At 43.5% G+C, this 23,069-nt stretch overlaps 1 protein-coding gene and 1 non-coding gene across 3 annotated transcripts; both read left to right on the top strand.

Annotated features, from left to right (window-relative positions):
* The first annotated feature begins 21 nt into the window (after positions 1 to 21).
* On the top strand, positions 22 to 22,796 carry LOC139575005 (paired amphipathic helix protein Sin3a-like). 2 transcript variants are annotated; one of them, XM_071399888.1, is made up of 21 exons: positions 22 to 233; positions 1,662 to 1,866; positions 2,072 to 2,251; positions 3,058 to 3,164; positions 3,411 to 3,735; positions 5,559 to 5,810; positions 8,666 to 8,818; positions 9,165 to 9,302; positions 9,919 to 10,005; positions 10,231 to 10,349; positions 11,326 to 11,536; positions 11,817 to 11,933; positions 12,048 to 12,286; positions 12,423 to 12,606; positions 12,726 to 13,314; positions 14,571 to 14,740; positions 14,972 to 15,145; positions 15,395 to 15,487; positions 15,609 to 15,703; positions 18,419 to 18,623; positions 19,935 to 22,796. In XM_071399888.1, the coding sequence occupies exons 2-21, from the start codon at positions 1,684 to 1,686 to the stop codon at positions 20,166 to 20,168; spliced, it is 3,855 nt and encodes a 1,284-aa protein (XP_071255989.1). In that variant the 5' UTR covers positions 22 to 233; positions 1,662 to 1,683; the 3' UTR covers positions 20,169 to 22,796. The 2 variants fall into 2 exon arrangements, with proteins under 2 accessions (XP_071255989.1, XP_071255988.1); XM_071399887.1 differs by having other exon boundaries at positions 9,144 to 9,302.
* Positions 10,431 to 10,568, top strand: LOC139577404 (small nucleolar RNA U109). The gene has a single exon (XR_011675294.1). It is a non-coding gene; the product is annotated as a small nucleolar RNA U109 (small nucleolar RNA).
* Positions 22,797 to 23,069: the final 273 nt, after the last annotated feature.

Genomic DNA, 23,069 nt, shown 5'->3' with positions numbered 1-23,069 from the left:
TTAGAATGGGAGGAGACTAACCACCCTCATTGGAACCACGCCTCTGTTCAAGGAACGTACTAGCCACAGGGATTGTTGTTAGCGGGTTTGCTAGCAGGGGCAGTTCTTCTTTGACATTTCAATTGGAATATGCACCCTCAATATTGATACTGTTTAACTGGCGAATCTTTGTCATTTGACTGAGAAAATCCAAATTTGGTTCGACAAGTTGTTATTGGTCGCAGTCAGTTGAGGTGAGTTTTATCACGCAAGCTAACGTTAGCTAGCTAACTAAGCCCATTTGAAGCCAAACTAAATGGCGCTAGCTACGTGCTGTTACAGCAAGTTGCTACATAACGTTAGCTACATAACCTTGTCAGATGCATCAATACATCTCAGAAAATGTTATCTTTCTGCTGGCAGACTGAGTCTTTAAACATTAACGATGCCTGTTTTAGCATGTCGCTAATGTTCGCTGGCTAATGTGTTTTTGACGATTAGCTAGCTACAGTAGTTCCATGAGCTAGTGAACAGCATCGTACAGCAGTAGTTGGCTAGCTAAACATTTTGATAGGATTCGGACAAATTAACGACTAACTAGATAATCGTCAAAAACACATTATCCAGCGAAAAACAGTATTTGCTACAGTATTGAAATAATGGTAGCAAGAACAGTTGTTGTGCTAGCTAACGTTAGTCGAATCACTGGGTTTCATGATGATGACGTTCGAACATGGCTGGTTAGCGTAAGCCACAATGTGTTGCTAGCAGTAGCTTACTAAAAAGACCACCGGGAAGTCAACCATCCTTGTTAGCTAACGTTAACTGAAATCTATTTTTAATTTAACTTTTCGTTACTACGACAGCTAATGCTAACGTGTTAGTTAAAAATGAAAAGGCGAATAGTTAACAGTGCTCTATACATATTTGACCTGACACGCTCGTACATTTAGCCACACAAGTTCGGGCGCGCACGACTCCGCTAGCAGTGGATGGCGTCAGGCCCTCTCTTGGCAGAGGGGGAGGGGAATGGGCAGGTCTTATTGCTGGTTTAGAAGCTAACCGCTAGCCAGTTAACATCTCACCGTTAGCTTGTGGATTGTCTTTGGGACGTGTCGCCACCGCTAAATAAGAAACATACATTTAATTGGATTAGACTTGTGGATGTGTTCCCTAGCCATATTCCATATTTTGGTTTACCATGTTGAGTGATGAGAGTAACGTTACTTCCTAGTTATCTTAGCAAGCATGCTAGCTGGATAAATGGTTGAATAACGTTGTCCAGTCGGTATCTTGCCAATGCGTCCCTCGTCCCTACACACTGTAGCTAGCTACATAGTTATCTATGTATTGTCCACTAAAGCAGTCAATGTGAATTCTTGCTCATATTCTGGCCAAACATCCTTCTTTGTGACGTACTGAATTCTCCAGCCTTGTTGGGGGGGGGCTACCACTCTCCCTCCAAAGTGATCACAATAACGTTCATATCATCACATTTTTGGAAATATAGCCACTAGTTGTGGGTGAGACAGATACTGGAGAATCCCATAAATGTGTGCCACAGAGTCTGAAATGTGCTAAATGATTGTATCCATCTTGAAATGTGCAGTTGTGTCAGGGTGACTATCGATTATCAATCAAGTATGCCTAAATGTTAACTGTGTTGTACCTGTGCATCCTAGCTCTTTTGAGTATGAATATACAATGAAGCGGCGTGCGGAGGATCAGGAACCAGTATTTGCGTCCCAGCAGCAGCGTCGCCCCCCAGTCCCGGGTACTGTGGAGGGCTTCCAGCACCGCGTCATAGCCCCAGCCGTGTACGAGGCCGTCACCGACAACATGCAGCCTTCCCCCGGCATCCAATACTCCATCCCCCAGGGTTACCAGGTATGGGAACTGTTGCCATATCTCTTTAATCTAGATGAGAGTATGTTGCACAGAAAATAATAATTTTGCTAGATTCTACAATGCATTAATTTATAAGTACCAATTAACCAGCGAACTGTAGTTTCTGTATTTGCCTTTTTCGAGGCTTTGTTTACTATCTTACCACAGGCAGAATGCTGATATTTGACTGAATCTTGTCCTCCAGGTTCCCACAATGCCCCAGAACTCCAGTGGCCATGGACATGCCTCTAGTCCTGCTGCACTTGTCGGGCCCCACCCCCACAGTCCAGCTGTCCAATCACAGGGGGCTGCGGTGGTCCAGAGCCATGCCCATCCGTTGGCCCCTATGGCCCCCTCACAGGGTGCCCAATTCCAGCGACTCAAGGTGCATTTTTCATATGTATACATTTTATTGAGCGTACAAAAGAGATACAAAAATAAGCACATGTACTAAATACAGAATAAAGTGGGGGTATGATGTACTCAATTAGGACCTGTTGATTTCAAAGCATGGTAGATAATAGGACTGGGAGTTGCCAGGGATACGATATCATCACCATACTTAGGTACTGATATGTATTCTGTCATTGTATTGCTATTCCACGTTACAAACATTGCTCACCGTATGACTGCTACAGAGGGACGAGAGCCATGGAAAAATTAATTTTGATCAGTCATGGAAATAAAAGTGCTGAAAACAAGCTATGAAGGAGAAGTACTGGAGTATAGGTATCCAGCACTGCATCACTACAGACCCGGGTTCCATTCCGGGCTGTATCACCACCGGCCGTGATTGGGGTCCCATAGGGTGGTGCACAATTGGCCCAGCGTCGTCCGGGTTAGGGGAGGGTTTGGCTGGGGTAGGCCGTCATTGTAAATAAGAATTTGTTCTTAACTGACTTGCCTAGTTTAATAAAGGTTAAATACCTCTTTTATTTTAAAGTGGTACAGCCAACTAGCACACAAATAATATTGAGATATTGTCAAAATGCTAGGATATATCATCCAAAATAATATCCCTATGTGTAACTGTATTGATCCCCCCCATCACTAGTAGATAATGCAGCAATGAGACTAGTCAACAATTAAAGTATGGAGCTCGTTGGGATGTTTTCATTCTCTTGATCAATGCCCACTTCATCTCCTTATACCTTTGAAAACATTGTTTGACTGGCATAACTGTGTTTGTAGGTTGAAGACGCTCTGTCCTACCTGGACCAAGTGAAACTGCAGTTTGGGAATCAGCCTCAAGTCTACAACGACTTCCTTGACATCATGAAAGAGTTCAAGTCACAGAGGTCAGTTACAATTTAGTTTGTTTTTCTAAGCAAACACTGTAAACATCCATGTAAGCCGTGAACTCTTGCTGCAGGAAGATATTCCATGTTTGAGGGGATCAGTTTGAGCAAGGCGAGGCGGGGAATCACTAATCTTGATCACATAATTAGTAGTTATTTGAGAAGCAAGGTGATTTGTACATCAGGGATTCTGCACAGTCTAACTACCATGTAGTCAATCTTAAACACGCACATTTACTTTCACAGCATCGACACTCCGGGCGTGATCAGCCGTGTCTCCCAGCTCTTCAAGGGCCACCCAGACCTCATCATGGGATTCAACACCTTCCTGCCGCCGGGCTACAAGATCGAGGTCCAGACCAACGAGCAGGTCAACGTGACCACGCCAGGTCAGATCCACTACATCACCCCGCACGGCATCTCGGTCCAGAACCTCCCCGTTACGGGACCACCCAGCCAGCCGGTGCCCCATCATCACCAGGCCCTGCAGCTGCCCAGTGGACCCCCCACCAGCACCGCCACAGCCAGCACCGCTCTACCCACCCAGCCTACACCGACCAAGACCAGCAAGGTTCCAGCTCACTAAGACCCCTTTCCTTTGTTGTGTCATTCTGTGCAAGAACCTCTTCTCAAGTTATTTGTTTCTGCATGTTTAGTTTCCTATTGGAGATTTGAATCACAAGTTATTGGCTTATTCCCTTAATTTGTTATGTAAACATGTATTAATTGACTTATTACTGTATAGTTGCGTATGTAAATATATTATTCAACTGTTTTATCCTTGTTATGTGCTGATGTAGACTACCATTCAAAAGTTTGGGGTCACTTAGAAATTTCCTTCGTTTTGAAAGGAAAGCACTTTTTTTGTCCATTAAAATAACATAAAATTGATCAGAAACACAGTGTAGACATTGTTAATGTCCTATATGACTATTGCAGCTTGAAATGGCTGATTTAAAAAAAAATGGAATATCTACATAGGCGTACAGAAATCCATTATCAGCAACCATCACTCCTGTGTTCCAATGGCACATTGTGTTAGCTAATCCAATTTATAATTTTAAAAGGCTAATTAATCATTAGAAAACCCTTTTGCAATTATGTTAGCACAGCTGAAAACTGTTGTCCTGATTAAAGAAGCAATTAAACTGGCCTGGAGCATCAGCATTTGTGGGTTCAATTACAGGCTCAAAATGGCCACTTCTGAATCTCGTCAGTCTATTCTTGTTCTGAGAAATGAAGGCTATTCCACAAGAGAAATTGTCAAGAAACTGAAGATCTCGTACAACGCTGTGTACTACTCCCTTCACAGAACAGCACAAACTGGCCCTAACCAGAATATAAATAGTAGTGGGAGGCCCCGGTGCACAACTGAGCAAGAGGACAAGTACATTAGAGTGTCTTGTTTGAGAAACCGATGCCTCACAAGTCCTCAACTGGCAGTGTCATTAAATAGTACCTGTAAAAACCACTCTCGACGTCAACAGAAGAAGCTTCTCCGGGATGCTGGCCTTCTAGGCAGAGTTCCTCTGTCCAGTGTCTCTGTTCTTTTGCCCAGCTTAATCTTTTATTTTTATTGGCCAGTCTGAGATATGTCTTTTTCTTTGCAACTCTGCTTAGAAGGCCAGCATCCCGGAGTCGCCTCTTCACTGTTGACGTTGAGACTGGTGTTTTGCGTGTACTATTTAATGAAGCGGCCAGTTGAGGACTTGAGGCATCTGTTTCTCAAACTAGACACTCTAATGTACTTGTCCTCTTGCTCAGTTGTGCCCCGGGGCCTCCTACTCCTTCTATTCTGGTTAGAGACATTTTGCGCTGTTCTGTGAAGGGAGTAGTACATAGCGTTGTATGAGAAATTCAGTTTCTTGGCAATTTCTCGCGTGGAATAGCCTTCATTTCTCAGAACAAGAATAGACTGACGAGTTTCGAAGAAATATCTTTGTTTCTGGCCATTTTGAGCCTGTAATCGAGCCCACAAATGCAGATGCTCCAGATACTCAACTAGTCTAAAGAAGGCCGGTTTTATTGCTTCTTTAATCAGAACAACAGTTTTCATAATTACAAAAGGGTTTTCTAATGATAAACTTGCCTTTTTAAAATGATTAACTTGGATTAGCTAACACAACGTGCCATTGGAATACAGGAGTGATGGTTACTGATAATGGACCTATGTAGATATTCCATTAAAAATCAGCCGTTTCCAGCTACAATAGTCATTTACAACATTAACAATGTCTACGCTGTATTTCGGCTTAATTTTATGTTATTTTAATGGACAAAAAATGTGCTGTTCTGTAAAAAAACAAGGACATTTCTAAGTGACCCCAAACTTTTGAACGGTAGTGTATATTTGGTATTTGGAGGCAACTCATTGTCCTTTTTTCCCCCCCACAGCCGATGCAGTCTCCTGCCCTGACCCCGACTAGCCAACCCAACCCGTCAATCCCATCCTACGCCTCCCCACGGTCCCCCTCGGTCCAGTCCCACGCCCCGGTGAGCAGCACCCCTTCCAGCGGCCCTCCCCTGCAGAACAACCAGCCCGTGGAGTTCAACCACGCCATCAACTACGTCAACAAGATCAAGAACCGCTTCCAGGGGCAGCCTGACATCTACAAAGCCTTCTTGGAGATCCTGCACACTTACCAGGTAAAAACACAACGCGAGAGCTTCCCCACACAAAGCATTTCATTCAATAAATCTGGCTTCTTTCTGAAGGGTGATTTATTTTCAGTATAAACAACAAGCTATACAAAAGACAGTGTACACACAGAGATCTGTTCGTAACCTGGGTCAACATTCAATATGAACTTGAGGTTCCATTCCAGTGCTACAACGAAACTGCCGACGGGGCAGTGGTGCCCTTTGTGTGGTCTCCCTGGTCACTTTCTGGGAACAGGGCTGCGAGAACCAGAGATGTACTGGATAATAATTGCAGAAAGAAACTTTAGAGGAAGGAAATTCAGATCATTCTGATTGTGCGCCGCCCTGGCCCAGTGTCGTCCTGGTTAGGGTTTGGCCGGTGTAAGGCCATCACTGTAAATAAGAATGTGTTCTTAACTGACTTGCCTTGTTAAATAAATACATATATGTAATGTTATTTACATTGACCCTATTATGTCATCCATGGTTAATTCTTGGTGTAGTCTGTAACCAGTGGACTGGACGTTCTTGGTGTAGTCTGTAACCAGTGGACTGGACGTTCTTGGTGTAGTCTGTAACCAGTGGACTGGACGTTCTTGGTGTAGTCTGTAACCAGTGGTCTGAAGTTCTTGGTGTAGTCTATAACCAGTGGACTGGACGTTCTTGGTGTAGTCTGTAACCAGTGGACTGGACGTTCTTGGTGTAGTCTGTAACCAGTGGACTGGACGTTCTTGGTGTAGTCTGTAACCAGTGATCTGATTGAAGTTCTTGGTGTATTCTGTAACCAGTGGATTGGACGTTCTTGGTGTAGTCTGTAACCAGTGGTCTGATTGAAGTTCTTGGTGTATTCTGTAACCAGTGGATTGGACGTTCTTGGTGTAGTCTGTAACCAGTGGTCTGAAGTTCTTGATGTAGTCTATAACCAGTGGACTGGACGTTCTTGGTGTAGTCTGTAACCAGTGGACTGGACGTTCTTGGTGTAGTCTGTAACCAGTGGATTGGACGTTCTTGGTGTAGTCTGTAACCAGTGGTCTGAAGTTCTTGATGTAGTCTATAACCAGTGGTCTGATTGAAGTTCTTGGTGTAGTCTATAACCAGTGTTCTGATTGAAGTTCTTGGTGTATTCTATAACCAGTGGTCTGATTGAAGTTCTTGGTGTATTCTGTAACCAGTGGATTGGACGTTCTTGGTGTAGTCTGTAACCAGTGGTCTGAAGTTCTTGATGTAGTCTATAACCAGTGGTCTGATTGAAGTTCTTGGTGTAGTCTATAACCAGTGTTCTGATTGAAGTTCTTGGTGTAGTCTATAACCAGTGTTCTGATTGAAGTTCTTGGTGTATTCTATAACCAGTGTTCTGATTGAAGTTCTTGGTGTATTCTATAACCAGTGGTCTGAAGTTCTTGGTGTAGTCTATAACCAGTGTTCTGATTGAAGTTCTTGGTATAGTCTATAACCAGTGGTCTGAAGTTCTTGGTGTAGTCTGTAACCAGTGTTCTGATTGAAGTTCTTGGTGTATTCTATAACCAGTGGTCTGAAGTTCTTGGTGTAGTCTATAACCAGTGTTCTGATTGAAGTTCTTGGTATAGTCTATAACCAGTGGTCTGAAGTTCTTGGTGTAGTCTGTAACCAGTGTTCTGATTGAAGTTCTTGGTGTATTCTGTAACCAGTGGATTGGACGTTCTTGGTGTAGTCTGTAACCAGTGGTCTGAAGTTCTTGATGTAGTCTATAACCAGTGGTCTGATTGAAGTTCTTGGTGTAGTCTGTAACCAGTGTTCTGATTGAAGTTCTTGGTGTATTCTATAACCAGTGGTCTGATTGAAGTTCTTGGTGTATTCTGTAACCAGTGGACTGGACGTTCTTGGTGTAGTCTGTAACCAGTGGACTGGACGTTCTTGGTGTAGTCTGTAACCAGTGGACTGGACGTTCTTGGTGTAGTCTGTAACCAGTGGACTGGACGTTCTTGGTGTAGTCTATAACCAGTGGTCTGATTGAAGTTCTTGGTGTAGTCTATAACCAGTGTTCTGATTGAAGTTCTTGGTGTAGTCTGTAACCAGTGTTCTGATTGAAGTTCTTGGTGTATTCTATAACCAGTGGTCTGATTGAAGTTCTTGGTGTATTCTGTAACCAGTGGATTGGACGTTCTTGGTGTAGTCTGTAACCAGTGGTCTGAAGTTCTTGATGTAGTCTATAACCAGTGGTCTGATTGAAGTTCTTGGTGTAGTCTATAACCAGTGTTCTGATTGAAGTTCTTGGTGTAGTCTGTAACCAGTGTTCTGATTGAAGTTCTTGGTGTAGTCTGTAACCAGTGTTCTGATTGAAGTTCTTGGTGTATTCTATAACCAGTGGTCTGAAGTTCTTGGTGTAGTCTGTAACCAGTGTTCTGATTGAAGTTCTTGGTGTATTCTATAACCAGTGGTCTGAAGTTCTTGGTGTAGTCTATAACCAGTGTTCTGATTGAAGTTCTTGGTATAGTCTATAACCAGTGGTCTGATTGAAGTTCTTGATGTAGTCTATAACCAGTGGTCTGAAGTTCTTGGTATAGTCTATAACCAGTGTTCTGATTGAAGTTCTTGGTGTAGTCTATAACCAGTGGTCTGAAGTTCTTGGTGTAGTCTGTAACCAGTGTTCTGATTGAAGTTCTTGGTATAGTCTGTAACCAGTGTTCTGATTGAAGTTCTTGGTATAGTCTGTAACCAGTGGTCTTATTGAAGTTCTTGGTGTATTCTATAACCAGTGGTCTGAAGTTCTTGGTGTATTCTATAACCAGTGGTCTGAAGTTCTTGGTGTAGTCTATAACCAGTGTTCTGATTGAAGTTCTTGGTGTAGTCTGTAACCAGTGGTCCGATTGCTGCTTTTGCAGAAGGAGCAGCGAAACGCGAAGGAGGCGGGGGGCAACTACACCCCGGCATTGACAGAGCAGGAGGTGTACGCTCAGGTGGCACGGCTCTTCAAGAACCAGGAGGACTTGCTCTCGGAGTTCGGCCAGTTCTTACCGGACGCCAACAGTTCAGTGGTGAGTGTTTCACGTCCACACTAAAATAGTCCTCTATTGCAACAGATAATGCTTCCTTCACCTGAGATGTTATTTCAGAATGATAGAAGTTGAGTTTAAACTTATGTGAGGACATTGAAATACAAACTTGGCCACTGTCATATCATATTGTTATTTTCATATGACTAATACCACCTGTTTTATTTACTACATCACATGACTCAGACAGGGTGCATGATCAAGATGCACTGATAATGCCTTTCAGTTGGATGTAAAAGTTGTATGTTCTGTGCAGATCTACACAGATGTTGCCTATCTTAAACTCTCACGTTTATCTCTGATCCAGAGTTGTCCCCCTTTTCTCCAGCTGCTGAGCAAGACCACGGCCGACCGGGCGGAGTCGGTGCGCAACGACCACGGCACCACGGTCAAGAGGCAGCGGCTCAACCAGAACGGCTGTCCAATCCGGAGGCATTCTGGAGCGGGCGCCACGCCTCCCGTCAAGGTAAACTAGCGCCCTCTCGTTGACAGTGTCAAGTCTTTGTATGTAAACGTTTTGGCGCCATTGACATCAACAGGGATGCCATAGACAGTACAGTGTGAAAAAGTAAATAATTGAGAATAATTTCATTGTTGATTAGAGTGGCTTTTTTCATTAATTAGGCTATTTTCTCTTGAACCATATGGTCTATCCACTAGAAGCTAATGGACAGTATGGACACAGATATAACAAATTAATACTATATGTTAATGCTTAAAAAAAAGAAGTTATTCAAGTATAAATTACCATAGATTACCTGTTAATTACCAAAATTACTGAAGATTCCGATAAATTACCGGTAGCTTTGCAACCATAGTTGTCAGACATGCGGCTATTAAGAAACTAGTTAGCAGTAGTAACAGTTGTAATACTGTTCAGACAGCTTAGAATGGTATACTTTTGACTAGCGCGTCCCATAGATCTGTCAACTCTTTAAATGTGGGATTTTTAGCTTCTTATTTACTGTAGAGCTGTAATATACTGCTGAAGCCTCTGTCACTGTATCAGTTAATTGGTCTACCATGTCAGTGGTAATGTAGTCCTTATTTACGCTCAATTCTTCTCTTTCCCACCCTTGCAGAAGAAACCCAAAATGTTTGGGAAAGACCATGCCATGGCTGAGGCCAGCAAACATAGCATCGGCACAGAATCTCTCTTCTTTGAAAAGGTCCTTCTACATTTTTGTTTTAAACCTAATGTGAATGTTATACAATAACATAAAATGTGATCTATACGAATGACATCTATAGAAATGATTTATTCTGTTCCAACTGAACATGATTTGAATTAATGAATTGCCTGGTTGTGATGAGACGCTGTCCCCCTAACCCAATTGTAAAGTCATTCAGTGTGTGTTGTAGTGTGTATTTACAGAGCTGCTTTCTTATCATAGGTGAGGAAAGCCCTCCGGAGCTCTGAGGCCTATGACAACTTCCTGCGGTGTCTGCTCATCTTTAACCAGGAAGTGATTTCTCGTGCAGAGCTTGTGCAGCTAGTGCTACCGTTCCTGGGGTAAGCTTTAAGCAACTATCACCTGCGCCAAACAACCATTTAAAAACGTTGCACAATTTATCAGCCAGACTACAAGACGCGCTGCATAGCTGTTGCAACTACCTTCTCTGCTGTGAGGAGTGTAGACAATTCAGTCATGCTACAGCAGACAAGTAGAGTTAACAGGGCCACCAGCCTCTCAAGATCAGGCTGAGTCGGTAGTATAAAACTCTGACACTCTGAGCATGTCAAAAAGGTATGTCTGTTCTTAGGCAAAATGAATGTCCATGTTCATGATCTAAAAAGCTATAGGCATTCTTCTCTATTCCTATTATTGACCTCCTATACATTGTCAGCTCGGGGAAGGCAGGTAGCCTAGTGGTTAGGGGCAGGTAGCCTAGTGGTTAGGGGCAGGTAGCCTAGTGGTTAGGGGCAGGTAGCCTAGTGGTTAGGGGCAGGTAGCCTAGTGGTTAGGGGCAGGTAGCCTAGTGGTTAGGGGCAGGTAGCCTAGTGGTTAGAGGCAGGTAGCCTAGTGGTTAGAGGCAGGTAGCCTAGTGGTTAGAGGCAGGTAGCCTAGTGGTTAGAGGCAGGTAGCCTAGTGGTTAGAGGCAGGTAGCCTAGTGGTTAGAGGCAGGTAGCCTAGTGGTTAGAGGCAGGTAGCCTAGTGGTTAGAGGCAGGTAGACTAGTGGTTAGAGGCAGGTAGCCTAGTGGTTAGAGCGTTGGGCCAGTAACCGAAAGGTTGCTGGATCGAATCCCCGAGCTGACAAGGTAAAAATATGTTGTTCTGCCCCTGAACAAGGCAGTTAACCCACTGTTCTCTGGTAGGCTGTCATTGTAAATAAGAATTTGTTTTTATCTGACTTGCCTAGTTAAATAAAAATATTACTTTAAAAATAGATGACCTTGTTCGTTTACGGCATGTGAAAATACAAGCTTTGTTATTCATCCTGATATTTTGCCGCCCATCTAACACCCATTCCGGAATGTGATCTGCAGAAAATTCCCAGAGCTGTTCTCCTGGTTCAAAAACTTCCTGGGCTACAGAGAGTCCAGCCACATCGAGAGCTTTCCCAAGGAGAGGACCACAGAGGGCATGGCCATGGAGATTGACTACGCTTCCTGTAAGAGGTTGGGCTCCAGCTACAGGGCGCTACCCAAGAGCTACACACAGCCCAAGTGTACAGGGAGGACCCCACTGTGTAAAGAGGTGAGCGTAGCAGTTATTGACAGTCAAATGTTACCCTTCAAAGTCAACCAAATTGAATCATAGGATCAATAAAAACCGGAGGAATTTGTAAAATACATGTTTGTGTATAGGAAAATTAAGAGCAATGAAAATACAATTTTAGTCACTTTTTTGCACACGTCATCCTGCCAGTGAAGTCGATCACAGGGGTTTAATTGGTTAGTACTGAGATGATGTTCAAGTACTCATCTTGGCAAGTGAATCAATTAGAGCAGAGTTTTAACAGTATGGTCCATTTCAGGTCCTGAATGACACGTGGGTGTCGTTCCCTTCGTGGTCAGAGGATTCCACCTTTGTCAGCTCCAAGAAGACCCCGTATGAGGAGCATATTTACAGATGTGAGGACGAGCGCTTCGAGGTGAGACTTTCCCCCTCTCATGGTTGTTATATTCTAATAGTACAAACCAACGTGTGGTGATGTCCTGTCTGAAGTGATGTACTGACATTTTCCATACTCTTCTTCACCCTGCAGCTGGACGTGGTGCTGGAGACCAACCTGGCCACCATAAGAGCTCTGGAGGCGGTACAGAGGAGGCTGTCGCGCATGACGGCCGAGGAGCAGGTCAAGTTCCGTCTGGACAACACCATGGGCGGCTGCTCCGAGGTCATCCACCGCAAGGCCATCCAGAGGATATACGGCGACAAGGCCGCCGACATCATCGACGGGCTCAAGAGGAACCCGTCTGTGTCCGTCCCTATAGTTCTCAAGAGGTGTGATATGAAGTGGTTGTGTGATGGACAATAAATGTAAATAGAGTAATGTAAAGCGGCCTAAGCAACAGCTCCCAGAGAACATGTTGCTGTCCCATGTTAACCACGGTATGTGTTCTGATTGGCCTCGTTCCAGGTTAAAGATGAAAGAAGAAGAATGGAGGGAAGCCCAGAGAGGATTCAACAAGATCTGGAGGGAGCAGAATGAGAAGTATTACCTCAAGTCCCTCGACCACCAAGGCATCAACTTCAAGCAGAATGACACCAAGGTGTTCCGCTCAAAGACCTTGCTCAATGAGATTGAGACCATATACGATGAGGTAAGAGGCAGTGATATACCACTTACTTGATCTGATCTATGTGTCAATGTCTCCAAGTATTGATTAAAGCATTTTTTTTAAAAGCTACTCTAACCTGTGGTTTTTTTGCCTCCATTTAGCGACAGGAACAGGCTTCCGAGGACACGGCCACCGTGCCTGGCGGGCCCCACATAACCCTGACCTACCAGGACAGCCAGATCCTGGAGGACGCCGCCGCGCTCATCATCCACCACGTCAAGAGGCAGGCCGGCATCCAGAAGGAGGACAAGTACAAGATCAAACAGGTCATCCACCACTTTATCCCAGACATGCTGTTCGCCCGGCGCGGGGAGCTGTCGGATGTGGAGGAAGAGGAAGACGAGGAGGAGGAAGAAGACGAAACCGGACCAGATGAAGACGGGTCAAAGAAGCACAACGGGTTGGCCGGCAGTGGCGGCTCCACTAAGTCTAAGCTGCTTTTCGGCAACACAGGGGCGCAGAAACTGCGTGGCCTAGACGAAGTCTACAACCTCTACTACGTCAACAACAACTGGTACATCTTCCAGCGCCTGCATCAGATCCTCTGTTTGCGGTTGTTGCGCATCTACGGGCAGGCAGAGAGGCAGATCGAGGAGGACTGCAGGGAACGGGAGTGGGAGAGGGAGGTGCTGGGTGTCAAACGGGATAAGAGTGAGAATCCTGCCGTCCAGCTGAGACTAAAGGAGCCCAGTAAGTCCAGACAACCTTTAAAACCAAACTGCAGCACGCTATGAACCCACTGACCATTAAGGTTTAGATCAAAGGATCACACCTTTTTTTTGCGCCCAGTTTAACATTTTTCTATGGAGAAAATGTACTTTACCTTCATGTAGTAATTATATCTGCAAAACTCTTCCTCTGAAGAAGTCTAGTCTGTCACATTGTTTTTTACTTTCATATCTGAAAAAACATGGACATGTACAGTACATGCTAACGTCTCCAGGATAATGTTTTTTTTGACAACGTCAATGGTCCCAACACAGACCTTTGTTCCGGTTGCACATAGATACCCTTCATATCATTTACACCACAGCCAGGGGGAGATATACCCTCCAAATGTTTTCCTCATCACAATAGGCTAGTCGGGATCATGAAAACTGTATTTTTAAACCTTCTGATTCCAACACGTTTTGCCAGTGTATGGCTCATTCATGCATAAGATACCATCTGCAACCTCCCCCTAGCGGAGGAAGCCACACAATCCTTACATTCAATGCTTCAAATATTTCATGCATGTGAGCTGCGCTCGTTTGTTTCATAGTGGACAGGCACTTGTGAAGCAACACAGGTTAACTGTAAATGCTTAGTTATTTTGATAACTGAGAATAAATCAAATACATCGGTCAAATCAATGCATCAGACGTTAGTCAGAAGTTCTCCTACTAATAAAAGATGAGGGTGAGACATTAGTTACATAACATCCTTATAGCTCGTAGTGTCATACTATGAAGTGGACGTTGTTGTACACTCACTATCTCTCATTTCAGTAGGCTATATTTTGCCATAATGATCTGATCACACTGTGCTACAAGGGATGTACATTAAGTAGCCTACAGCAACCTTACCTGGGCCACATTCAGTAGCCAAACGTTGCCAAAGGAAATGCCACCAATAGTCCGTTGCATCCTTATTCTAATCTAGGCTACATGTCAGAAAGGCATGTTTGTTCCACATAGAGTATATCTATCTGAACTTTTCAAAACGTTACGTCTTGCTGAACGCACCTCTGATGTTGATTGGCAGGTGGAATGATGTCTAATGAGGTTGCAAGGTAAAAGTGGGAGGCGGGATCAGGGCACCAGAACAATTAACTGATACACACATGTAACTTACACAATTTTCCAGGACCCGTTTTGGCTGGTGAACGCTACTTTCAAAAACTACTTGCTGAAATGATACAAAACATCTGTACTATTACTTTAAATCCTGTCCTTTTCCTTTTCCAGTGGACATTGAAGTGGAGGACTACTACTCTGCCTTCCTGGAGATGGTGCGGAACCTCCTGGACGGTAACATGGAGCCCACCCAGTACGAGGACTCCCTCAGGGAGATGTTCACCATCCACGCCTACACTGCCTTCACCATGGACAAGCTCATCCAGAGCATTGTCAGACAGGTCAGTACAGTCTTTTCCCTCCGTTAGGTCCCAGGCGGCGAGAAAAAGCAAACCTTGAGGAACATCTAGGCACCAAAATTGTCAAATTAAATAAGTTGAGGCCTATCTCTTTCAGGCGGTGGGGGGGCAGCAACAGAGCTAAATGGGGGCCCACCCTGCCTAAACAATGATAACTTTGATGGCTGACTTAATGACTGTGCTCACACCTGGCGTTGTGGTTCCTATCACCAGCTCCAGCACATTGTGAGTGATGAGCTCTGCGTGCGCGTGACAGACCTCTACCTGAGCCAGAGCACCAACAAGGCCACCGGCGGCGCCCTGTCCTCCCAGGCCTCCAGAGCGACCGCCGAGGGGGCATACCAGCGCAAGGCGGAGCAGCTCATGTCCGACGAGAACTGCTTCAAGGTACAGTGTGGGTGTATGGGTGGGTGGATGGCTGTCCCACCTGGGATGTTATTGTGTCTCAGCAAAATACTTTGAGTTGCATTTGAACTTTCATGTGTTCTCTCTCCAGCTCTCTGGTTTTCTCTCTTGCTTTCATTTTGTTCTTCTGTCCCCATTTTGTTATTCTGTGCCCCCTGGTACGTTCTCTCTGACCTTTGCTGTCTGTCTTGTTGGTTGTCTTCTTGTTTGACTGGTTTGTTTGTGGTCCAGCTGATGTTTGTGAAGAGCCAAGGCAGCGTGACCCTGACCCTGGAGCTGCTTGACACGGAGGAGGAGAACTCAGACGAACCCGCTGAGACAGAGGTGTGTACGGCAGGCAGGTGGTGACATCAGTCTAATGCATCGCCACATGACATTTAGAACAGATTCAGATGAGTCAGATTCTTGTGTTGTGACGGTAGTTCTCTTTTGGTTCTTTAAACAGCGGTGGTGCGACTACGTGGGACGCTACCTGAACTCGGACTCAGCGTCTCCAGAGCTGCGCGAGCACCTGGCCCAAAAGCCTGTGTTCCTCCCCAGGTGAGGCCTCTGGCTGTGTCTCCCCCGTCTGCACAGCTAACAACATCTACCCCTAAAGGCTCTCTCTAAGACAGGCCATGGCACTGTTTCACAAGCCAAAACCAGCTGACAAAAAAAACAAAAATGGCTCATTTTGAGAATGAGTGCAAACCCATCTCCCTCTCCACGTGCAGGTCAGTTCCAGGTCAGTGTTTTTTGCACAAACCAAACTTTCAGGGCTTTCTCTCCGTAGCCTCAAACTAAATGGGGCCCCGAGACTTATCCACGAAGCACTTGTTTTGAGAAACTGCCAATAGTGATGAACACACACACCAGTTGAACTACAAGTGCACTAGGTCATTTTTGTGTTTGCTTTCCTCAGAAAAGTAGGCCTAAGTGCTAAAAAAAATCAGATGTTTAGTAGAAATGCTGACGGTGCCTGTCCTGTTTTTGTTAGAGAGAATGTAATTGGCTGTCTACTGGAAAAGCAACTTGTTCCTCTCCATTTCTGCCCCCCTGCCTTTATCTCCGAAAGATTGCACTTTACCCTGCCATCTTTTTAAATAGACTCATTATTTATACATTTATTCACTCTTTTTTTTTCTTTTTTTCGGGGCCCTTTTATTTATGAATATTGCAATTTTTATATTATATTAGTAGGATAGTATTTATTTCAACTTTCCCACTCAACAGACTAGTCATCAAATCATTGGGTAAAAAAAATATATATGTATTTCGTTAGATTTTTTTTATTGTGAGAATAAGGCTACAATAGCGGTTTGATATTAACTGAAAGGAGGGGGGGGGGGAAGCAATGAACAGGAGTTTACTTTTCACATTGCTTATGTATGTAAGGGAAGGAAGTATTTTTATACCATCGCGCATATTAGTGTTCTATTGTACAATAATTTTCTCTGTTGGAGGTTAACCATTTGGTTGAGCATAAATTCTATATGTACAGTGTCCTTAATTGCATTGTCACGACGGCCATTTTTTTTGTTGTGGCATTGGTGACAGGCAAAGGCCCCTTTTTGTCGGTCTAGAGAAAAGGATTCAGATAAAATAATGTCTTTTTTATCAGCTGTGTTTCCTGTAATTGTATTCATAGGAAAAACATTCTGTATGTGACTTCTTCTAATCACTGTTTAGATACATGTAAATGTTGTACGGATTGAGATTTGGGGTGTTCAGCATACTCTATCATAATGTGTAAAACAATTTAAGGATACAGTGCACTCCCGTTGCAATCTTTTTGTTGTGGGTGAGGTTTTTATACGAGTTGACCAAGACTAGTGCTGATAACTCATGAAAACCTGGTCAAGCACGGCATCTGCAACACTTGTACAAAAGAGAAGGGGCTTGTGAATAAAATGGTCTGAATTGTATGCTCAAATGTTGGTGTATTTCTTTCCAGACGTCTCTCTGAGCATTGCATGGAAGGGTGGTTGGGTCCTCTATTAAGCCCTGAGATGAGTGGTGCACATCAAGCCTGTCTGTCTTTGGTTTTCAGTGCTTGTTGCCATTTTTCCAAATGGCTGTCCATAATGTATCATATACATTTCAATGGGCTGGATGGACCCATGCAAAACTGGGGAAAATTGGCGTCAGTCCCCCCCCCCCCCCTCCCTTTTTGTTTTATTTTACCCATTGCATATATTTGCTACTTGTCTTGACTGGATATGATTTATCCGTGATCTCACCCACATTCTGTCTGTTTCTCATATCAAGAATATGAGAGGTTGGTACAAAAGTCAATAGGCATGATTCTCTTATTTTCCACCCCAAAAAGTACCTTTTAAACAGCAGTGACAACCAGCAGGTTGTCTTTTCAGTTAAATGTTATCCTCATTGCATGGTCATAACTGCTCTGTACATTGTCAGTGGAAGTACTGTATGTGCACATCAAAGTATCTTTCAACCCATATCCTGGCTTGTTAACCCTTTTGGCGGCAATGTGTAAAAAAAACAAATGAAATGTCCTTTCTCCCATTTCTATTGGAAATTGGCTACTCTAACTGCAATGTCCTAAGTGGCATTGACAAAATATGCTTCACGGTTTCAGTCCTCGCTCACCTCTACCCTGTGTGGTAAGTACACATTTAAACCTTTCATTAAAGCGGGGTGAATAATAATTGCATTTTTAATGCTTGCAAAATAAAAAATTTAATCTGGATTCAATTTGATTGACCAAAATATTGTTTGCCAAGGATATTAAAGACTAACAAGAGAATCAACATATGAATGTCAAACGGAAGTGCACTGTACAGGAATACTGCTGCTACTGCAATAGAGCCTCCCCTTCCCCTAATCATTTGTGTCCCAGTTAAACTCTTATTATTGGGTGAGTTGCTATGCGTGGGTATATCAAGACAAATCTTTACAGGGACGGCCCGCTCAAATTTCACACATTTTCTGATCTATTAAACTTGTTAACTTTGAGTCGGAAATGGAAAACATTGGCCTAAATGACTGAGTATTTTGACCTAAATAGCATTAGCGTTGGTCTGTTATTTGGGAACCATGTGTCCTGTCATTTAGCCATAACTTACACATCCTGTGCTCAACCAATGTTACAAATGGTATGGATATATTGCAGTCTAAGTACTCGCATGATTTGACCGAAATTTGCGTAAACTGTCCTTGTAAACTGAATTGCTATGTGGGTAGAGGGCACAGGTAAGCAAGGCGTTGTTACTGGCTCTGGTCTAATGCCAATCCTTCTTCTCTTCCAATCAGAAACCTCCGGCGGATACGGAAGTGCCAGAGAGGGTGGGAGCAGCTGCAGCAGGCGAAGGCGGCTACGGGGACGTCGGAGAAGTCCCACAGCGCTGAGGACCTGAAGATGGAGTGCATGTTCAAACTCAACTCGTACAAGATGGTGTACGTCTTCAAGTCTGAGGACTACATGTACAGACGCACTGCGTTGACCCGGGCTCACCAGGTAGGCAACACCACTAACCAATGTTCCCTAAAAAAATGTGGGCCACTGAGCAAATTTCAGGTCTGCTGAGCGCAAATTTGAACATTTATGAAAATTCTGTGCAACTTCCAGCGCGTGTTTACTGTGAACACTGAGGCTGTACTCCCTTTAAGTTTTAACAGTGGCTAAGTAGGCTACTGTGGCTATTTGATAAAAAACAATGGCTAAAATGGATCCCATAACATTTTAACATGGAAATAGCTGTTCTATCATTCAGCCTACAGTAGCAGCCAATGTGTGGTGTTCAATGTAGGCCTACATCCCATGAGACTAAAAACAAACATGTGGGCTTGTCATTAACCTGTTAATACACTTGACTGAAAATGTTGTTTGATGCAAGAAACCACTTTACAAAATAAAATGCATTATTATTCCCATACCATTACTACAGAGAATCAGACTAATGCTACCCTCTGCCTATTGGCTACTTTGCTTACTCAAGCCTGTCTCAAAATACAACACTGCCCCTTACAACACTGCCCTTTTAAAATACAACACTGCCCCTTACAACACTGCCCCTTTACCTGACTCGCTTTTAAAAGATGTCTAGAAATGCACACATTTTGTGCTCTTGTAAGAAGTAATCACTCCCCCATTGCTGACTACAAATGATCTATAACTGGGCTAATAACTCACTAACTAGAACAGGATATGAACAAAATGTCCAACCGTGGCTACATGCAGCTCTCGCTGCTTCATGCAGGGAATACTCTAGAACAGTGGTCACCAACCTTTTCTGAGTCCCGGTGTCACTTTCTGAGTCCCGATGCAATCTGAGATCTACCGCTCAGAATTCTTTTAACATGACTTAAAAACTGTAAGCCTATGCAACATGAACCAATTGAAAGACAATATCCAAAACAACTAACAATAAACTGAATTCATCAATGTTCAGTATTTTAAATTGTAAAGTCATGTCTTTCAACAACAAATTTTTCCAATTTGGGTGGTAAACTCGATAAAGTATTCAACAATTTTCCTGTGTATTTCGGATTTAATCAAGGCATTAGAATGTACCATAGGCCACCTAAATAGAGCTCCTGCTCCAGCCAGGGGAGGCCTGGCTACTTTTTCTATTTGGCTGGCTACTCAATGTACTTGTGGAAAACACTGAAGATATTGGAATATGTGAAGATATTGGAATATGTCATATTTTGAAAGAATTTAGAGAAACATAATGGCCGCTTACTGACGTTTCAACCAACATGGTGTTGGTCAGAGTGCTGATATGATCTTCACTACAGCTAACCCCGGTGTCCCTCCCTTCCCCAGTCCCACCAGAGAGTCCACACTCGCCTGCACCGCCGCTTCCAAGGCTTGGTGGACACCTGGGCCAAGGAACACGTGACCAGCGACATGGCCACCGACACCCGCAAGTGGCTGATGGGAGAGCGTCGCGAGGGTCTGTTGCCGTGCACCACCACCCGGGATCCCCAGGTCCTCTATTACCTGAAAATCAACAGATACCATGTGACGTATCATGGCAGCTCGTCAGGGGCACCTTAGCTCAACCGGGTGACGAGATGACGGGAGGGTATTACTTATCGTCATTTTAATAAATCGGCTTGGCAGCAAATTGCTGGATTTTGGAAACTGCCGGAGATTACTTTATATTTGTTTTTATAAGGACTTTTTAAATGGACCCTCCCTATCTTTGCAGCACAAAAAAAAGCCAAATTTCCTGTGTGGCCACCAACCAGTTCTCCATCAGTCCCCTAAACCCCCACCCACCCTACCAGCCTGTCTTATGCCACCTTTGAATACAGCCAGAAAGATATGATGCGACCGAATACGCTATGAGTGCAAGAAAGGAAGCCGTTGTAGTTATACAGCTATTGATCCTTGGCTGGACTGATCCTCAGACTGATGGATGCTGTTGAGAACCACGCAGAAAGAGCACGCCATACAGAATGCTTGGCCTTTTCCCCCCGTTTTGAAGCAATATACACCCATTGAAGTGGTTGAGGAGCACCACACCATCCGGTGTGCAGGTCTCTAGTTTAACTGCTATGGGGAACCACAGAAGTCTCTCACAACCACTGTGAGTAGGAAGATTAGCATACAGGCATGGACTATGAACAGGTATTTTATCCAGGCCACAAGATGGCTTTTGGATTTTGTATAATTGTATAGCCTGTGAATGTTTCTTTTTTTCAGTGGTACAGGTATGTATGCTATGTGTCCACAAACATCTCTGGCAGCCGTGGTGTAGATATTGGGCAGATTTATGCGAAAATACCAGGTTTTCCCCCAGTCAGTCAAGTATAGTAACATCAGACTACCCACATACTGCTGATTTGTAAATAGCTTGTTGATAGTCGTCCTTTTTGTCAGAGATGTGCATTGATGTGTACCCTAACAGACTTAGTTTAGACCTCGGGTCAAAAGTTGAAGAGAAATAGCCTATATTGAAAATGCTCAAATTTTAACAACTGTTTTTACCAAAGGAACTTTATTAGAGCCTTTTTCCTTTGTGTTCTGTTTCTTTCGTGTTATGTCATGTAAGCCTTCATTTAGCAAAGTATAACGTTTTCATTGTCTTGAAATTGATAATTTTATACAAAATGTTTCAAGACATTATTTGTCTATCTGGTTTTTCACTCAAGTCATTGGCACCAGTTCCAATTCGGAATTTCTGAACAATGAATGTAGCCTAGAAACTATTTACGCTTTCCCTGTACATAATGTAAACGATTTGTACCCCCTAAACCAATTCTCCATTAATATATCCATCAGAATTTCTGGATCAGTCATCAAATATGGAACATCTAATCCCATAAATCCATGTGATCTTATTGTGGTCGTGATGATAGTTGCCATTGGTAACGGGCAGGTTGTTGCGTGTTAAGATTCCCACTTGGATCACAGGTTCCTCCTCCAGGGCTACAGTAGAGGGATCAGTCATGCCACCTCCACAGGACCAATCAGCCACATGCAGCATCCCCATCTCTACTTTCTGGTAAATGTCACTTTAAAGATGACTCAGAGACGTAAGACTCCCGAGTCCGTTTCTGAAGCGCAATCATGCTTCATTAAAATCAGTCCAGATGAGATGTAGTTCTGCCTACTTTACAAGGTATTGATAATGTCTCAATATAAAAGAGAACGGTGGTAATGGCCCCCCCATTATAAACAGCACTGTTTTATAGTGTCATGTTGTACACTTTCAGAAGGTGTAGACACATATACAATGATTTGTGAAATTGTATTCTGATCACCAAATCTGGTCCATATCCATAATAAGATCCACATTGACAACCATATGAGTATATGTGAATGTATACCATTCAACCGCTACAGTTTAATCATCAACAACCAAGCAACAAGCACACTGCATTTGACATGCTGTTCCTTTCTCTCTCTTTTTTTTTTTTTTTTTGTGTGTAAGAAATCCTGTCCCCAGAAAGGTTGAGCCTGTAGTGTTTTGGGTTGGTGGTAATACTTCCATTTTCCCAGTGTTTCATCATCGTCGTATATGAATTTGAGTTTAATTTTGTCTAACCACATGTCACACCACTCGGTACCTCTTCACGCCTGACCAGAACCTTCTCATCTGGCTCTGTTTCTGTCCAGCAAAGCCTGGATGTTAATTCTGATCTCACATGAGAACCTGGGCATTCTGATTTACATGAACAAATGTAAACAAAAACACTTTGGCTATGGACATCAACCAGATCCACTTGACTGAAGTCTTGCTCCTACACTACCGATGGAACGATCTCATAGAATAGATCCAAGCCACTACACCAGGGAATACTTTGGGGAGAGTTGTAGTCGTGGGAGTGTGTGTGACGTTGAACTGCCACCAATTGATCTGGAAGGAGGACATTTTAACAACCCAAATAGGACAAGTTTCCTCATCAACGTTTGGCCCCACAAGGCTACTCTGTCAGTGCTGTAACCAGCTAAAGACAATCTCTGGACTGTTTCTATCTTTAGACTGATTTTCATTTTTCTATTTACTGTGTTGAACATGGAGTACAGGAGGACTACCGGGCAGCTGAATTGTATATACAAACTACAAAGACTACATTTGTAGCCCATTTTCTGTGTCCCTTTGTCACCTCTTCTTTGACTTCTATGATGTTGTGTAGTATGGTGTTTGGCATTAAACTCTTATTTGAATAGACTGAAGCCTTGTCCATAGTTTAATTTATTTTAAACCTCTAGGTGGCGTTCAAGTTGCAGACGATGTTCCTCTTGTTCAAGCATCTGTTCTGATTGGGCAAATCTCTGATGCTCCTTTTTGGTTCCTTGTTGTTGCTGTGACATTTCTGCATGTTAAAGCAATAGGTCACCTAAACTTAGAATGAAGTGAATCATTTTCCTACCTGACGTTTGTCTTGATACAAGCAGATGTATTTCTTTAGACATTTCCTTGACACCAGACAAATAATACAATATATT

The sequence above is a fragment of the Salvelinus alpinus genome, chromosome 5, assembly GCF_045679555.1.
Source record: "Salvelinus alpinus chromosome 5, SLU_Salpinus.1, whole genome shotgun sequence".
NCBI lineage: Eukaryota > Metazoa > Chordata > Actinopteri > Salmoniformes > Salmonidae > Salvelinus > Salvelinus alpinus.
This window is presented reverse-complemented; position numbering and strand designations above follow the sequence as displayed.